At 41.7% G+C, this 18,281-nt stretch overlaps 1 protein-coding gene across 3 annotated transcripts in view; it reads right to left on the bottom strand.

Annotated features, from left to right (window-relative positions):
• The window catches only part of XRCC1 (X-ray repair cross complementing 1), a 1,655,904-nt gene that overhangs the window by 1,408,178 nt on the left and 229,445 nt on the right, over positions 1–18,281 (bottom strand). For all 3 annotated transcript variants that reach the window (XM_044080346.1, XM_044080348.1, XM_044080347.1), the window contains one exon: positions 11,818–11,929. In XM_044080346.1, coding sequence (XP_043936281.1) covers positions 11,818–11,929 — 112 coding nt within the window. The remainder of the gene's footprint in view (positions 1–11,817; positions 11,930–18,281) is intronic.

Here is an 18,281-nt window from a genome sequence, read left to right as displayed (position 1 = left end):
TCCATTTAAAATCAGTTTATTTTTTCTCTCCTGGAGGACCCTCGAGGAGAAGGCATGGCAAACACTGCAGGACTCTTGCAAGTGCTTTGCCCCTAAACAGTAAACACAGATGTCATGGCCATCTGTGATAGACATTTTGTATCCACATTTGGTACATTTCTTAAAGCCAGAAGGCTTATGCTCTTTCCCAGACATACTCAGGAACGGAAAGGGGGTAGAGTTCTAACTTAAACACTCTAAAGGTAGGGCTAAGGCCCTCTAAGTTAAAATGGGCCTAGCTCGCCAAACACCTGAAATTTACCACAGAAAACAAACTTTATCCTAAAACGACCAATACACAGTCAGACAACAAGATAGCTATGAAAATAGCTGTTTCTGGTCAACTCTTAAGAAAAAAACCCACAAAAAGCCAAAAACTTGACTAAAAAATAGGGTACTTAGTCACAGCCAACTCGAGACCACGTCTTACCTTTAGAAGCGGCAAACGAGATCTGGGGGCTTAGGTGTGGTGCATCCTGGGATAGAGGGGTTGGCCCAGCCAATCAGAGACTTAGTACTAGTGTACCGGCCGAGTCGGAGCCGTTTCTCGGCTCCGAGCCCATCTGTTACGAATGTAGGCGAGATAGGATCGCACTACATCATTCTTTTGTGTCAATTGCTTCATAAACAACCTTTTACTTAAAGGATAAATCCATTCTTTTGGAAAATAAAAGTTCTGCAACAGAGAATAAAATTCACTTGCTTTTAAGCTTTTTAACTTTAGAAACAATTTTTCAGGAATTCAGCTCACTCTCTCTCGAGGGGATATCCTATTCCAAACAATTTCTTCAGTATTATTAAGGATTTTACTTTTGTTTACACAAGTGGATGCCTCCTCCAGTGTGTAAAATATTTTAGTCCCTTGAGAAAAAAATATGATCGCTGCAGGAAATGCCAAACAAGCATTTATATTGTTCTTTTTAAGTTCCTTGATCAGTGGTAAGCAGGGTTTTCTTTTACTCATTACTTTACTGGAATAACCATTGTCAAATCTGACTACATGGCTCACCTGTTTTAATAGTTAGGCTGGACCATGCTGTATTTAATATTAGATCTTTTTCTAAGCTAGACATAAACTTAACTGTAATTGAATGAGGTGGTGAGTTTTCCTTCTTCGAAGGTGCTCTCAGGATCTATGCACCTTTTCAATTCCAAAAGATAAAAGTTTCAGGTAAATTTAATGTTTTAAGTAGCCAGGTTGCTAAGACGTTTATTGTACTGTCTTCTCTCATACTTTTCAGGCGTATCATAAATTCTAACGTTTTATTTTGTCTCAGTTTATTTTCTAAATCAACTTTCTCTATAAGGCAGTTCTTTTGTTTAAAAAGGAATTCAGTCTGAGACTCGCCTTCAGTTATTCACCCTTAATGATCACTTAAAGCTTCTTCCATACTGCTGACTTGTGCACTTTGTTGTTTTAGAAGAATTTCTAAATGTTCCATCTTCTTTCTGCTCTCTTCTTTGAACTTTCTGTTTTGGTATCAAGTTTGTCCTTTTTAAGTAATGCAGCCTGCATACTAGATATTAGTGACTGAATGTCTTTTTTAACACAAAAATCCTGACCGCCATTTCTTGAGTAGCTCATGTTGAAGTCCCTTCTCTCTCAACCAATTAGCTGAAATTATGACAGGAAAATTACAGCTTTTGAAGAACTTGAAGCTATAAATATTTCTCTATCAGTGAATAAATTAGCTAAACAAAGATCTCCAAATTTTAATTTTTTGGTTGTATTTTTTGTCAGACAGACGTTTTCTGTCACAGAGCTTTCACCAGTTGCTGCTCTCAGCCATCTTGGCCACACACCCCTCCAAAAGGATTTTTCTCAGTTTATCTGCAGTCCACTCCTGGGATGGAAAGAAAATCCATCAGAAGCTAGTAGTCCAAATAGTGCAGCAAAAATTTCCTTCCCTGCAAGGCTTCCACCACCATGGCCAACACCTTAGAAAACACTCGGCATAATACAGACAAAACAGCAGCATTCGACATTATAAGTGGTGCTTACCCCACAGCAAACCAAAGAACCTGTGCTGCTCTCCCCAAGTACTAACATAATACACAAAGCACCCATCATGTCTGACAGCACCACTTCAGTGCACTGTGGTGGCAGGGGCGAGGCAACTACTTCTTTAAAATTCATCTGGAACTTAGCATATGGCATGGTATCAGTGAGTCACTAAAGTCCAGGATGGGAGAGAAACAACCTTCTACAGAACAGAGAAGTGGTGTAAGCAGAACCACTGTCTTCTTTCCAAAGGAAATACAGCCACTATAGAGCATGCCTGCCCCAACAGTTCTGCAGAAAAAATTTGGTCCATGAGAAAAACTTTTTTTTGTAAAAGGACCCAAGAATTTTAAGATGTGGCCATCCACTATGCATGACGGCACACAAAGCCAAAGCAAACTCAGAGACCCCACAACTTATATGCAGTTATATATCATGCTCAGGACTACAATGGTTTGGCTAGAGGGGTCATACTCCAAGGTAACTTAAGTATCACTAACAAGGACATAGTGTTGTCTGCTTCATAAGGGACCTTCCTGATCTGCAAAGGGGCCTTCTGTAAACAGATGAAAAGATCTTCAAGAAGAATCTGATACCTAAAGATCCTTTACCATGCTGAAGGTCACCATCATTTTCAGAAGCTCAACCATGAGGTCTTGCAAATGATGGCTGAAAAAAGCCTCTCCACAGAAAGGAGCATTTAAACATGGACTGTCTGCATTTCTTGGTAAAGAAGGGCAGCCTTACTCATACCACTCTGCCCTGGAGCACGCCTCAGTGTACTGCTGCTGTATATGCACAGTAAAAATGACAGCAAGTCATATGGTAGCCCACTGTGGAAGCTGTAGAAAGGGTTTATTATGCCCAGACAGTGTGAGGCCTGAAAGATTTTCCAGTGTGTAATCCACTTGGTAAAAAATGGGACCTGGACAGGTGACAGAAACAGCTGAGTTGTGGTAAAGCAAAAGACTCCTTTGTCCCCACAGTCCTATGCTTTAGACTCCTTGTCAAGTAGCAAAATACTATGGCTTCTGGTTCCTCTGCTGGTTCAAAGACCTCAGGAATCCATTCGAGGATATCGGGTTAGAATCTCACACCAGTCAGAGTTTAGAGAGGGTATCCAGCTTCTTTAAAGTCCCAGAAGCAGTAGTAAAGAAATCGGTGGTGTCAACAGTCCAGGAAGCACCCCTCCCAAGATGGTTGTTGGAAGAAAACTTTTCCCAGGTTCCTCATCTGTCAAAACAGAAGACACATAACGAGTGGTTTCTGGCCCAGAAATTGTAGCTGTTGGCCATTTGGGCAGTTTTTCCATCTCTCTCAACTTTCTGATTTAAAAGCCCACATTTGCACTTGTTTCCCCCTTTCCTGTAACTAGTCTAGTCCACACACAGATTTGCTGTATCCAGGACTGTTTGTAAGCTTCTGAGCCCCTCAAGCCTTTCTGTGTTGGAGGGAAGCCTTCTAGCTTATCAGTGGGAGTGGTAAGCACTAGGTAGCCTGTCTACCACAAGAGGAGTAGTTTTTGGCACAGAAATTGTAGTTTATTGTCCGTTTGGGCAGTTTTTCCACCACCTCTCTAAACTTTCTGGTTTAAAAGCCCGTGTCTGCGCTTGTTTCCCGCCATTCCTGTAACTAGTCTAGTCCAGATACAGACTTGTTGTATCCAGGACTGTTTGTAAGCTCCTGAGCAGTGCCAAAGTCTGTTCTTCAATTTGTCCTTTAGATCTACTAATTCTCTCTTCTCCTGCACTTGTACTAGCTTACTAGTCTAGCACTTTACCAGACATCTGGTAGCAATTATTGTAGCACACAAAAGTGCTACCAGAACTAAACGTTCTACAAGGAAACAGATCCAGTACTTATTTTCAATGCCCACCCCTCCAGGCATGTCTAAAGGTCGGTTCGCTGTGCTTTCTCCTATTAACCTGGTGAACTTGGGCATCCTGAGGCAATGTAGTAACTGCCTCATGTACACAGACAACCTTCTCCTCTTACCACCCAACACTCAGACTTGCGAGAGATGCACTTACATATCCAAATTGGAAGCCATGCACTCTCCAGCCAAGACCGGAGAGATGCACTTATATATCCAAATTGGAAGCCATGCACTCTCCAGCCAAGATCGGAATAGCTGGTCAAGAGGAGAAGGTCAACACTTGCACCACATCACATGGAACACACAGCCCTGAAGAACACACACCAGCACCGCCTTCACATAAAAACACAAACCACACACCCACCTTCACAGAGGCTCTCAATAAAAATCTACCCAAGCAGCAGAGACATCCAAGGCAGAAACACACTCAACCATCACACAACACTAATCACGAGACACACAACTCTCCTAAACAGTGTGCCACTCAACCAAAGGCCCTAAGGAAAAACAGCATACCTAACACACTAGTCATAGGTGACTTGATAGTGAGGCACACTGATGTCCCACTCACTAGGCTGAATAAGGAGAAAGTAACAGTCAGCTGCCTGTCAGGTGCCAGGATCCGTCACATAACGCACGCACTCAGGTCCCTCAACAACAGTTACAAATATGACTCTGCCACTGTACATGGGGGTGTGAATGATCAAAGACTACCTCCCTGGACTACATGAAAAGCGACATGGAGGAGCTCTCGGATTATGTAACCCAGGCAGGTATGACCCTAGCCCTGAGCAGCATCCTACAATCACCCAGAATGATACCACAATAGAAGCAGAAAATGATTAATTTCAACACTTGGCTAAATTTCTGGTGTCATTCTAATGGGATCCAGTATCTGCCTGCCTGGGATAACCTGACTGACAGACCTCTATGCTTTGCCAGAGATGGCCTTCATCCGTCACCCCTGGTCTTCAGATACTGGCCAAGACTTTTGCCACCCCTATAGTTCCTTTTTTAGGTGATGTTCCAAAGACCAAATTACCACCATAACTGCTACAAACAAATGCAATCTGAGGGCCATGCTGCTCAACGCTAGAAGTCTAAATCTCAAAATGCACTTGCTCGAAGCACTCCTTAAAATGGAGAACATAAACATTTGTGCTGTAACAGAGACCTGGTTCAAGGCAGCAGAGAGCACCCCTGCACTACCAGGCTATAACTCATTCCACACCTTTTGGCCCCAGAACTTGGACCAAAGCTACAAAGGCGGTGGTGTTTCCATATTCATAAAGGATGCACACACCTCCAGACTGGTAGCCCGACATAATGCGTCAGAGATACTTCAGGTGCAGCTAACACTGGGTAAGACAGCAATTCAGGTCATAGCTGCTATAGGTCCCCAACTATGTCCCAAGACTCACACTCCACGTTCCTAAGAACCCTGGAGAATATTAGGGTCCAACCTAACACTCTCTTACTAGGCAACTTCAACTACCACTCCATTAACTGGGAAAACTACTCATGTATCAATACACTTGCCCAACGTTTCCTGGAGTTCATTAATTCCAATGCCCTGGACCATCTTGTTCTTACCCCAACTAGAGGTAGCAACATCCTTCACCTGGTCATTACTAACATGGGTGACCGTTGCTCTACACAAATAGTAAGCTCCTCCCTGGTTAGATCCGACCACAAACTAATCAACTTGGAAATCAACATCCCTCCCACACATCCCACCCACCCCGCAAAGGTAACCACCGTGAAAAAAATGTCTCCAGAGCTGACTTTGGGCTCCTAAAAACAGAGGTGGCTAACTTCACGGCACCCATGCAAATGAAGAATAGATGTATGACCGCTGAATCATACACCAATGCACTGTACGAACACGTACACAAATGCATGGATCTCGCCATACCCAATAGAACAAAGATGCTCTCCTCCAAAAAAAAGGAGGCCATAAACAAACTCTGCAACAGAAGGAGGAAACTGATGTGGAATAAGGTGAAGTCACAAGACTGAAAAAACTCCCTTATCAGCCTCAACAAAAAGTTGAGATCCTTCATCAAATCCTCTAAAGCTAGCTATGAAAACAGAATTGCAGCAGATAGTAAAGACAACCACAAGGCCTTTTATAGTTATGTAAAGAATTTGCATGGCAATACCCAGATTTGTTCTGAGCTACTGCACAAAAGATATTGCCAGTATACTGGCCGACAGATTCACTGATAAGTTTACCCCCATCCTCCCAAAGGATCAATCACAATACCAGTAGATTTCCAGGCACCCAGTATTACTGCTGCACAGGTTAAAACAGCACTGTCCAAGGCCAAGAATACAGCTTCTATGGGACCTGAACATATCTCTGGCTGTGTTCTACATGAACTACAGAGTGAAACAGCACCTCACCTGTGTGCCCTGTTCAATCACAGCCTCATCTCAGGCTTTGTCCCTACCGAATGGTGCACTGCTACAGTCATCCCTCTCCACAAAGGAGGAGCGACTACAGACCTTGGAAACTATAGTCCCACTAGCCTGACGAGCCTGATATGCAAAGCTATGGAACGCATTATCATGGACCTAATAAACAAGGATATAGGGAATCTCCAACCTCTGGATCCCACACAGTTTGGTTTTGTGAAGGGTAGATCATGCCTGCTCAACTTGCTCGACTTCTTTGAGTCAGTCACCAGAGCTGTGGATGAAGGCAAGGTGGTTCATACAGCCTATCTTGATCTGGACAAGGCTTTTGATACCATTCCCCACTCAGGAATCATAGAAAAACTCGCTAAGCTAGGCATCAACCCCTATATCACTAGGTGGGTTGCAAACTGGCTCACAGATAGAACCCAGAGTGTGAAAGTAGCTGACTCCAAGTCAGACTGCCAACTAGTCACAAGTGGAGTCCCACAGGGTTCGGTCCTTGGCCCTCTCCTGTTTGGTATCTACTTCTCAAGTCCAGGCCAACATGAAGGGACTCTGGCTGACAAAGTTCGCAGACGAATTCAAGTTGGGAGCTATTAACTCCCCAAGTGATGTTGACAACCTGCAGAATGGCCTCACTGAGACCAATGAATGGTGTCAGAACCATGACCTTAAGCTCAATGCCAAAAAATGTGTCATCCACTTTGGAAAAAACCTGGTTCCCATGAATTACCACACGGATGGGAGTCCGCTGAACACAGAAGGCGTTATAAGAGATCTGGGAACACAGGCTGACAGCAACCTCTCTTTTCATCACCACATTGCCACTGTGGTCAGAAAGTCCTATGTGGCACATCTCATTACTAAGAGTTTTGCATCCAGGAAGAAAGAGGTCATTGTCTCCCTCTACTCTTCCCTCATTAGGCCAGTCATCGAGTACAATGCCCCATTTGGCATGTACCTCACGAGACACCTGCAACAACTGGAGAGGCCACAAAAGTACCTCGCAGAGAGGATCCTAGGCCTTAAACACGTGTCCTGTATGGACAGACTCAAAAAACTCCAACTATTCTCTGTCTCTCATCGCCTACTTAGAGGCGATCTCTGCTTGACTTACAAAGGCATGTCTGACCCAGTTGTGTTAGAAATGCTACATCTAAAGAAATCCCAATCCCTCCGCACCACATGCTCCAGACACTTCAACCTCATTACCACAATTAACAGACCATGCTGGAGGGACAGGTTCATAACCCAAAGACTGCTCATGCTATGGAATAGACTTCCCATACATGTCAAGCAGAGCACCTCACTGACCCTCTTCAACAGAGATCTTGATAAGTGGATGGGAAACAGAAAATTCACCCCGGGGATAACTTCAGTGGCTCTACTCGACAGAGGCTCTGGGAACTAAGGTCGGGTGGCACTATGCCAGGGAAATCCTATGGCTAGGCTTGTAAAGGCTCCAGGGCCATTAGCCTAGTACACAACTATAAACCTATAATAAGACTGGAAGGCTGTCTCAAAAACTACCTCCAGGAGGGTGTGATCACTGTCTGCTTTCCAATGGTGCTCCAATAAAGGCCTAACAGCTGACCATCTTATTTTCCAGTCAAGTCCAAGGCTAGTCAATTTGAAACTTTTGCCACTCACCATTCAGCAATACAAGCAAGACTCCTCTCTGACCAGGGGGTGGCCACTGGTATTTTTGGCAGTCTCCATATCATGATTGTCCCTCAGGCAGTTGCAACAGTTCACCTGTGTGCATTCCAGCTCACAGTCTGACAGCTATACAAACAGTTAAAAGGCTTTAGTGTTTTAGTCAGTAAACATGGGAACATTTCCTTGATGAATAATATACTCAACATCCAAACTGTGCAAGCTGTACAAAAAGCTGAGATCATGTACTTCCACAACTCAGAATGGATTTTCCCCTCCTCTGACTTCCAAGCATGTTGACATTAGAAAGAGTATGTTGTTAATTTTAACAAAGTGATTATATACCAGTATTATTAATACCACATCTTTGTCAACAAACATGAAAGTGTTCTTCACTACAATGGACCTAATGAAATAAAACTGTCTTCGCTATTTTCAGAAAATGTTTACTGATGTTTAAAGATGGACACTTGAACATAAGTTGATACCAATGAATCTAAAGCTGCTAAGTGCCTTTAGAGTCCTCTCATGCCAATTGCCAAACATATCAAGCACCAGTAAAGCCAACTCATTTTCTCAATCTTATTACCTCTGGTTCTGGAAGGCAAACACTGGGTGCAAGCTAGCAGTCTTCTACAACTAGAAGGATATTTCTTTTTTTATGCACTTAAAATCTGCTCTGCTGTGTAGGACTGAGCTGCAGTGTGCAATGCACACCACCCTCATCTTTACTTGAAACTTGCTCTCCCAAAAGTGAATCCACATAATCTGGAATTCACTGGCACTACAACCAGGGCTTTATCCAAAGTCCTTTTCTCTGGACAGTTTAAACTCACTGTTCAGATGTATAGATAGCTACGATTACAGAACTAATAATATTTAATAAAATTTAATGACAGTGGATAGTATACTGTTTAATGGACAAAAGGTGCAGTAAACAGTAGGATGTGACTTTTACAATAACAATTTCCATTCTACTGACTTGTAATCAAATGTAACAGATCTGCTCTGGGCTAAACAGTACAACCTGGCATACCTGTGCTATTCCCCACGCACTTAATAAAAAATGAAGTGCAATGATAGAGTCAGCTATACAGCATAATATTATATGCGGCTACAGCTACTGATTAGCCAAAAATATGCAGCACAAGGTCAACCCAAATGTATAGCTCTACCTGTTTATCCAACCCCTGTTCAGTCTGCATATGTGCACATGCCATATATGTGAAGTACACATGCTACACTGAAATTATGCAATATAAGGATGCTTGAGGAAAATAAATCTGTATGAGCAACTCATCACAGCAGATGTCCAAAGCAGGAATTCACATTTCTAGCAATACTGATCATCTATGGAATCTGCTGGAGGTAGACAAGAGACCTGCCAGTTTAACTTCCAGAGTTTTCACAGATGTCCTCTACAAGCATACTGTCTACTTGGTACATCAGGTCAATGTAAGGCATATAAGATGGAGATGCTTATGCCACTATAAAGCTCTTTTTGAGAGAAAAACATTCAGAAGTGTGTGCCTAGGGGTGCACAGAGTCCCACCTCATCTTGAAATTGTAAAGTCCACAAGGACTCTTGCCCTAGCATCATTACCTACCTCTTAGGGATAGTCAGCTAATTAGGGCAGTACCAATATGACCCCTAAAATAAAAACAAAATGTAATGGCAAGGAAGGTGTCCAAGGCTAATCCACTGGTCCAGTGGTCCTTGGGCATATGGCTCATCAAAGCAAAAATGAAGACAGATGGAAGAGGTCAGCAACTTGTACTGCAGCAATGATCTCATAACCTGCACACCTACTTTACAGTGAGTTGTTCAGATAACTATACTATTTTCATCATAGTGATCATAACTGCATTAGTGTTCCTTAACCATGAAAGAGCATGACAGCAAATAAAATTAATTCCCTTGGGGAAGTTGCTACAATCATGCCCTGCAGGATAACTGTAGCAAAGTTTGGTTTACTCCTAGACTAGATGTTAAGCTTGTAATGCTTAGAAAAAGTGTAGGCTGAAGCCCATGGACGTAGCTTAGAAATGTCCTAGGCGAACACATTTTTTGAAAAGGCAGCAATTATAGCTGCTGCTCTGACTCTCTGTTACATTTCCCTTAATTCAGTATAAACAATAGCTAGCATCACACCTAATATACACTGCAAAGGAAAGGATAGCTAGACTGGAGGGATGCTGAACTCTTGGCCTTTAATAGAGAGGCTCACAATGTTGAGATGCAAAATGGACCTTATGCCTGCAGTCTTCCAGGGAACCAAAAAGAAATGGGAGTAAAACCTAACACTGACTTTCTCGAACAAACAGAAATGCTGATGTTTGAAAGAGGAGACGGGTCTCTAGACAATCCCATACAGATTTGGAAGTGGAGCTGGTAGATGTGATCTCCAGAGAAAGGAAGGAAACAAAATTACAGGGCAAAGCTATAAAATTTGATCTCTACTACTAAAGCATGCAGGCACATGTTATTTTGGAGTCTTCAAGGACCAAAGTATTGGATGTAGCCACGCCACTTGATGCAGAAGACTGACAGAGATCTGCTCATCCTGTTGATGCTTTTGCTATCCCTGTTAAGGTCATTATAACAAAGGCCACAGATTATTCTTTTGCATCCTATAGGAGGACCAGAAATTAATAACTCCTGGAATGAGGAACTCAAGAAAAAGCACCATGACATCCTCAGTAAAAAAAAAAATCCACAACTAAACTAATGTCGATGCACAGCCATTCTAAATCTCTCTCTGTCTATCCTGGTATACCAGCAGTCATAAATGACATATACCATGTGGAAGCGGATGCTAGAAGTTGTCATCCCTACAGTCTTGAAAACTGTCCTAAGTAGATTTCTGGGAAGATGGTATAACATTTCAATAGTTTTGTTTAGAATGACATGCTGGAAGTAAACCATAGACATTAGGCAGTTTTAACATTGTTATGGTCAAAACAGCAGAACTGAACACTCCTAAAGTAACTCAAGGCCTGGTACTTTGTCTGGGAGATGGACCACTGCTGAGATGAGGTATCCAACTTAGAACTGTCTGCTAAACAGGAAAAGTACTTGAAACAGCACACACATGCCTGACATTTCATGTTCAATTAAGTAACTCTATCTACGCATAGCCAAGCAGCCTGGATAGTATCTTTAAAGCTGGAAACTAACAAGAGGTATTACCAAAATGTCTGTCTTCTAAAGCCAATACTTTTTGTGGCTGCACATTCACACTCTTCGGTTCTTGATTCTTCAGATGAAAAAAAGAGAGATTATCTGAGGAAAAGAGCAGTTCTAAAAGGATATCTTACTGCTAAGAGTCTCAAAATAAGATCTTGATTGCATTCCACAAATTCCAACCTGTAACTTTGCACAAATTTATTAACCAACTAACCAAGTTACTGCTCAGAAATGCCGCATCTACAAAGAGGATCAAGCAGAGTAAAACCCTCAACTATCCCACTCCAATACACATGACCATACCTCAACTATCCAGACTTTTACAGAAAGTCCAGCTTTTTGCTCATATTTTTGGTCAGTTCCACATAAAATTTGTGGTTTTCTGGCAAATCTGTGAGGACTGAATTCATTAAATAATGAGACATTTGAGTTCTCAGACTTCATATATTTCAAAAAAGAATGCATGGTAGCACAAAACCTCTTATTCTAGCAACTTTTTAAGTTTATAGCAGCAGTATTTAAAATGTGTCCTTATATGTGGATCTTTGCCCCATTCTTTTTGACTTTGTCCAGATTTACTGTGTTACGAGGTTAATGCACATGACTACTTACTTTTAACAGTGCAGTGGCACTCACCTTTGGGCGAGGTAACACTACCCCTGCTAAAGAATAGACTCCCTGGTTTTAGGGATGTACCTCCAGTAGGATCTTCCTCCTTTACTTTGAAGTGTCCAAGTAACGTAAGCTTCTGTAATGAGAAAATAAACTAATCAGCTGAAGGACTCACATGTACAAAAACAGTTGACCAGAGGGAAAACATTCAGCACAATCAAGTTAATATTTAAGAAGGCAAGGAAATACTTTTTCTACTAGTCTGCAATATTTTCTCCCAGGTGTCTCATTAATTTTGTTTTTATGGAAGTTAGATTAAAACTGACACCATGCAGAAATTACTAGGACAACTTACAATTAAAGATCTTTAGACTGTTTTTTGCACACCACCTGCTAAGGCAAAATATAACACCTATCCTGTAATACTACTTTTGAGGTAATCTGCAGTGCAGCTGTTTAATTTTATGAATAATATGAATCCACAAACACAGAGCTTGCTTAGTTTATTTTTGCGTTAATTTGAATCAGTAGGGACCTAAACTAAAATTCTAATAAAAGTTAACACTAAAGAAAGGAAAATGTTGTACCTTAATTTCTCAGGGCAATAACCATGCATCTATATTTTGCACTTGTAAAGCAGGATGTTTGTGCTACACTCATCAGTATGGACATCACAAAAAGTAACTTCTAGCATGCACCACAGTGGAGTTTTCTATCACTGTGGGGTTTCTGAGAATGAAGACAGCAATCTACGGTTGCCAATTTGTTTGCCTTACCAGGAGACCATAGTTGGAATCTTTATCTTACAAACGAGATGAATGCAGTTGTACAAAAAACAACTACAAGATGGCTCATCAAAATAAGCTGTTACAGCTTCTAATGCAGTACCCCAACAGAAGCATTCACTTAAAGCAGATACATACAAAAGTTATTTAAAACAAACATTTGTAACTTGTTTAGTGAGAAAGAAATGGAACCAAGTATCATCCATGGAAACCTTTCATCCAACCTTTTTTCAAGCAAACAGACTGCATTTTAGTAATCATTAAACACATATAATGTACATCAGATATCGGGTATTGTACAATGATAGCTCACTGGTATTAAAAAATGCGCACACTGATTGATTAGCCCAACCGGTGTGCCCATTGTAAATCAAGCATATACCAATAAAAAAATTCCAGTCAATGAAATGCTAGACTTTTTTCTATTAGCATGTGCTACGGAGGCATACATCTCAACTGTCCAGACTGTCACCTCTATTTTTTTTCTGTTCCTAATAAAATTGGTGTTTTTTCTGTCCAATCACTAAGGAATGAAGTTACTAAATAATAACACGCATTTGAGTTTCAGACTTCATATCCTTCAGACAAACAAGTCTTGTTATTTCAGCAGCTCTCTAAGTTTATAAGTGCAACATTTACAATTGGCCCCTATTATTTAAGTTTGAGCTAACAGGTTGAGAGGTACGGAGAGCAGAGAAAATACAAGGAAAATCACATACGTTCAGCTAAACTAAATAAATGTACCTTATTTTCCTTGTATTTCTGCCCTGTCTCTCTTCTACCTCTAAACTATCTGAATTTTATAGTTTTGGGGAAAAAAAGCAACAGAGCTCTTCCTTTCTCTGTTGCTTGTTTTCAACAGCACTGATATGTATACGCATGCACAGTACATAAACAAACATGGAAGAATGCGGAGGAACACTATGGCGTCATTATACAATGACATTATTTAAGAAAAGTAAGCAATTAAAATGGTTAGCCTTCCTTACTCATTCAGGCTTCACCCTCACTATACAACCATGCCAACTGTGGGTAAATCCTCAATATACCCACACCTACTCATTGGTTATTGCTTAATGCTATTGTTTTACAATCAGTTCAGACAAAACACTAAAAAACATTATATACATCTAAACTGGCAAGTCTAATCTGAAATTAGCAGCACCTCTAAATCCTGACCTGCACTTTTTAGTCCTGGGAAAGCAAGAGAAGGGGTACAAGACAACTGGGCCTAAGTATCTCCTAGCATTGTTCCACACAGAATAAGCAGATAGCACATGTACTAGATGACCTCAGTTTCATGTTCTCCAGTGAACTAATTCGTTAGATGTGGAAAGTATCCACTTGTACAAGCACATCTCTTTTATTTAAAGTAGTAACTCATGAAACAACACGCCACCTCCTCAAACGCCAAATGCCACTGCTGGCTGACAATGTAAAACTCAGCCATATAAAAAGCACAGCCCACATACAAGGATTTTTCCTAGAAGAACAGGAAAAATGTGTGCCTCACTTTGTCTTCAGTAAAAATATACAGACATTATGCTGTCCAGCCCACGATGCACACTAATCATGAAGAGCAGCAAAGGAAATGACAGTGAAATGTAACGTAACAGGCATGTATGTGCACCTGCAAGGTATTTAATGCAACAGTGCATGACTGACAATGACTCTGTTAATTCATAACATTTGGGTAGTAGCCTGATTGTTTGGTAAAGCTTCAGTCAGTGCCTACAAGTGATCACACAGCCACAAGGTGGAGCTAATTAGTACTTAGAGGCAGAACCAGACACAAAAATGTATTCTACACAGACATTTAATGATATATACATTAATTACATCAAATGTTAATTGTGTATCTTACTGCAAATACCACATATAGCTGGATAACATTAGACATTAGCTCCCTAATTCTAACATGTACCCACTTAGTGCATACAATATCCCAATGCAAAAATGTTTCCACCTCAACCACTATGGCAAACTTTTAAATTATGTAAATAGAAAGGAGTTCATAATTCAAACATTTCATCTACAACACATTAACTTCCCCACACTAATTAAAAAACAACTATGCTCTTGGCTTTACCTACAGTATTCAGTCAAACCCAGGTCCTACACCACAACCCAAACAAATCCCCATAAATCTGACTAGTACCCCAAACACAAAACACTTAACACTAACAATAAAACTGTTCAAACCAAAGATCTGAAAACAGCCTGCATAAATTTAAGCATCATTAACAACAAAGGGTCACCTCTTGAAGTCAAGATTACTATGAAACACCCACATATCCCTGCCATTACGGAAATTCGGCTGAAAGAGAGCTTCTGCCATTCAACTTTTATCCCATCACATTAGAAAATCCTTTGTGATAACAGACCAGGAGCTAGAATAGGGGGTGGAGTCAAGCTCTTAATTAGATACAATACTCTATTAGAAGTCGTGTTACGCGGTGGTGGTGCTGCAGTAGTGTTGTCACCTCACAGTAAGACGCTGTCCGGTTCGATTCTCAGCTAGAGCATCTTCTGCGTGGAGACGTGTGTGAATGGGCGTACCTTCGTTGAAGGTTGTGCGTCAGGGCTGGTAACTCGGCACGTAAAAATCAACTACCAATCAATAGCGGACCGGAGTTCCGCTGTGGCAACCCCTAAACGGGAAAAGCCGAAAGACACAAACTCAATTAGAAGTCATCTGCTATAATTTTGCCAACCCAACAAATGATAAGAGTACCAAATGGGATGACACCAACCTCACCTTAGGATAAACTTATTATAGCAAATTTATATACCCCTCCTCCCTTTTCCAGCCTCCCTAATAAAATGCCCTTAATGAAATGTTCCCAATAGCTGTATCAAAAAAAGTATCCTAGATGACTTATTTGAAATGTTAGGAGCCCTTATGAAAATCCACTAAATAGAATGCTGCAATAGTTTAACCTTGAAAAGCTAGTAAAAGAATTAACCAGGCCGAATTTACAATCAGGAAATCGTACAACTCTAGTTCTTATCCTTTCTAATATAGCTCACCATTGTACATATATAACCATTCTTTCCATCTCATTCAGTGACCACTGCCCAGACCTTTCGTCTTGGTCTTTCAAATCCATAAAAGCCAACTCAAAAATATTCACAGGTCACCCCTTCCCTGAACACAAACTCCCATCTCACAACCATCACCAGAGCCTTACTGACTGGTCCTCCAATTCCTCAACAGTCCTATCAATATTCATGAAAGCCTACATTTAATCTAAGACTCCCTTTTCCCCTGCACATGCAGAAAAATAAGGGGACAAGTTTGTCCCTGGCTTTCAAAAGATGAAGAATCCAATGAAAAATAGAGATAGTACAGTTTTGTACCTACCATAAATGCAGATGTCCGAGAGGAATGCATCTGCAGTCCTTACAAATGGGTTGTCCTGTCGTCAGGCAGCCCTTCGGTCGGCCGGATTCCAAAGTCTGGGTCTGGCTTCGGCTGGTGTCGCACTTCACCCGACGTCATTGCGGCAGTTATTTGGGTATAAAGGCATCAGCCGACGCCATTTTCCTCAGTGTTTCTTGCCCCAGATGCCAGGTGCCCTCTTTGTAGGCTAAATTTGGATAAAAGCCATAGTTTCCAAATAGTAGAGAGCAAACACACAAAATAAACATGTATGTACATATATATACAAACAAATACACCATAATAGATCCCCCCAAGCTAGCTGAAGATTGGTAAGTACCCTAGGAGTACCTCAGAGGGGAAGGAGGGTGGGTAATCCTGACTGCAGATGCATTCCTCTCGGACATCTACATTTATGGCAGGTACAAAACTGTACTATGTCCTTCAAGGATGCATCTGCAGTCCTTACAAATGGGTAGAATACCATAGCTAAACTAGGGGAGGAGGAAATGAGAATAGATTATGGTGTAGTCAGGATCCCTTGCAAAACAGCAGTGGCAAAGCCAGCACGGGATCTAGAGTATAGAGGTAAGTTATAATGCTTGGCAAATGTATGCACGGAGGTCCAAGTAGCAGCCTCTATAATGTCCTTGGTAGCCACTCCTCGTAAGAAAGCTGTGGTAGTGGCTGTGGCCCTTGTGGAGTGAGGCCTGATGTTCTCTGGAGTTTTCTTTTCATGGTAGGAGTAACAAAGTCTAATGCAATTTCCTATCCATTTGGAGATTGTCTGTTTAGAAATTGGTTTTCCTTCTTTTCCTGTTGCATAAGCTACCAGAAGCTGGTCAGTTTTTCTATTGTTTTTTGTCCTGTCCAGGTAGTAGTGTAATTGCCTGTGTACATCCAAGGTATGTAAGATCTTTTCTCCCCTGTTCTGTGGATTGGGGTAGAATGTAGGAAGGTGGATAGCCTGATTTAAAGAGACTCTGGATACCACCTTAGGCATAAATGTAGGATTTGTTCTCATGGACACTCTATCTTGATGGAAGATCAGGAAGGGTTGTACTGCCATTAATGCTTGTAGTTCAGAGACCCTTCTTGCTGAAGTTATTGCCAGCAGGAAGGCAGTCTTCCAGGATAAGTATTGCAAGTCTGCTGTAGCTGCTGGCTCGAAAGGAGGTAGAGTCAGTTTTTCTAGCACAAAGTTCAAGTCCCATGCTGGCAATGGAGGTTTCCTGGGAGGTTTTACATTTTAATTCCCCTCAGAAACTGTCTGAGCAGAGGATGCGAGAAGACAGGAGGATCCAAGCTGTATTGTGCTGAAATAGCTGATGCATGTATCTTGATGGAGGAATAGGACAGGCCTGTGTGGTAGAGCTCCGCCAAGTACTCCAGGATGTTGGCTATGTTTACCAGTGTCACATCTTGCCCCTTTGCAGCACTCAGATGAGATATCTTTTCCATTTTGCTGCATAATTCTTTCTTGTTGAAGGTCTCGAGCCTCCAGGATTATGTCCTTAACCCTTTGGGATAAATTTGGGTTAATTTCTGTTATGTAATGTTCCAGGCAGTTAGCTGCAGAGTTTTTAGGTTTGGATGCAGAATGTTGTAGTTGTTCTGTGTCAGCAGTAATGGGATCAGGGGCAGTTTCCATATTTGTTCCCGGACATGCTCCTCAGCGGGTACCAATGTTGTCTTGGCCAGTCTGGGGCTATCAGAATGATCCTCGGACGTTCCTCTTTGATCTTGAGAAGCACCTTGTGCATCAAAGGAAGTGGTGGGAATGCGTATGCTGTCAGGCTTCTCCAACTGAAGGATAGGGAGTCCACCTTCCAATCAAGTGGGTGGTAAGTCCTTGTGCAGAATTTCTTCAACTGGTGATTGTATGGGGATGCAAACAAGTCTATTTGTGGTGATCCCCATTCTCTTGTTATGGCTTTGAAGATGTCCGGATGCAGCATCCATTCGTGGGCATCTGTTGTAGTTCTGCTTAATATGTCTGCTAGAATGTTTTCCTTCCCTGGTACATAAATTGCCTGTAACTGAAGGTTGTAGCTCAGAGCCACATCCCATAGGTCTAGTGCCAGCCGGCATAGGGGGTATGAGTGTGTGCCTCCCTGTTTGTTGAAGTACCACATAACTGTGGTGTTGTCTGTCCTTATCAACAGCTGGCCTTCGTGGAGAAGAGGTCTGAATGCCTGGATTGCCAATTTTACTGCCATCATTTCTTTTAGATTTATGTGCAGATGCAGTTGGTCTTGAGTCCATAGGCCTTGAATGCACTTGTCCATCATGTGTGCCCCCAACCGAGGTCTGAGGCATCT

This window comes from Protopterus annectens, chromosome 8.part0 (genome assembly GCF_019279795.1).
Source record: "Protopterus annectens isolate FY-2018-M chromosome 8.part0, PAN1.0, whole genome shotgun sequence".
Taxonomy (NCBI): domain Eukaryota; kingdom Metazoa; phylum Chordata; order Ceratodontiformes; family Protopteridae; genus Protopterus; species Protopterus annectens.
The sequence above is the reverse complement of the archived record's forward strand: the minus strand, read 5'-3'. Positions and strand labels throughout refer to the sequence as shown.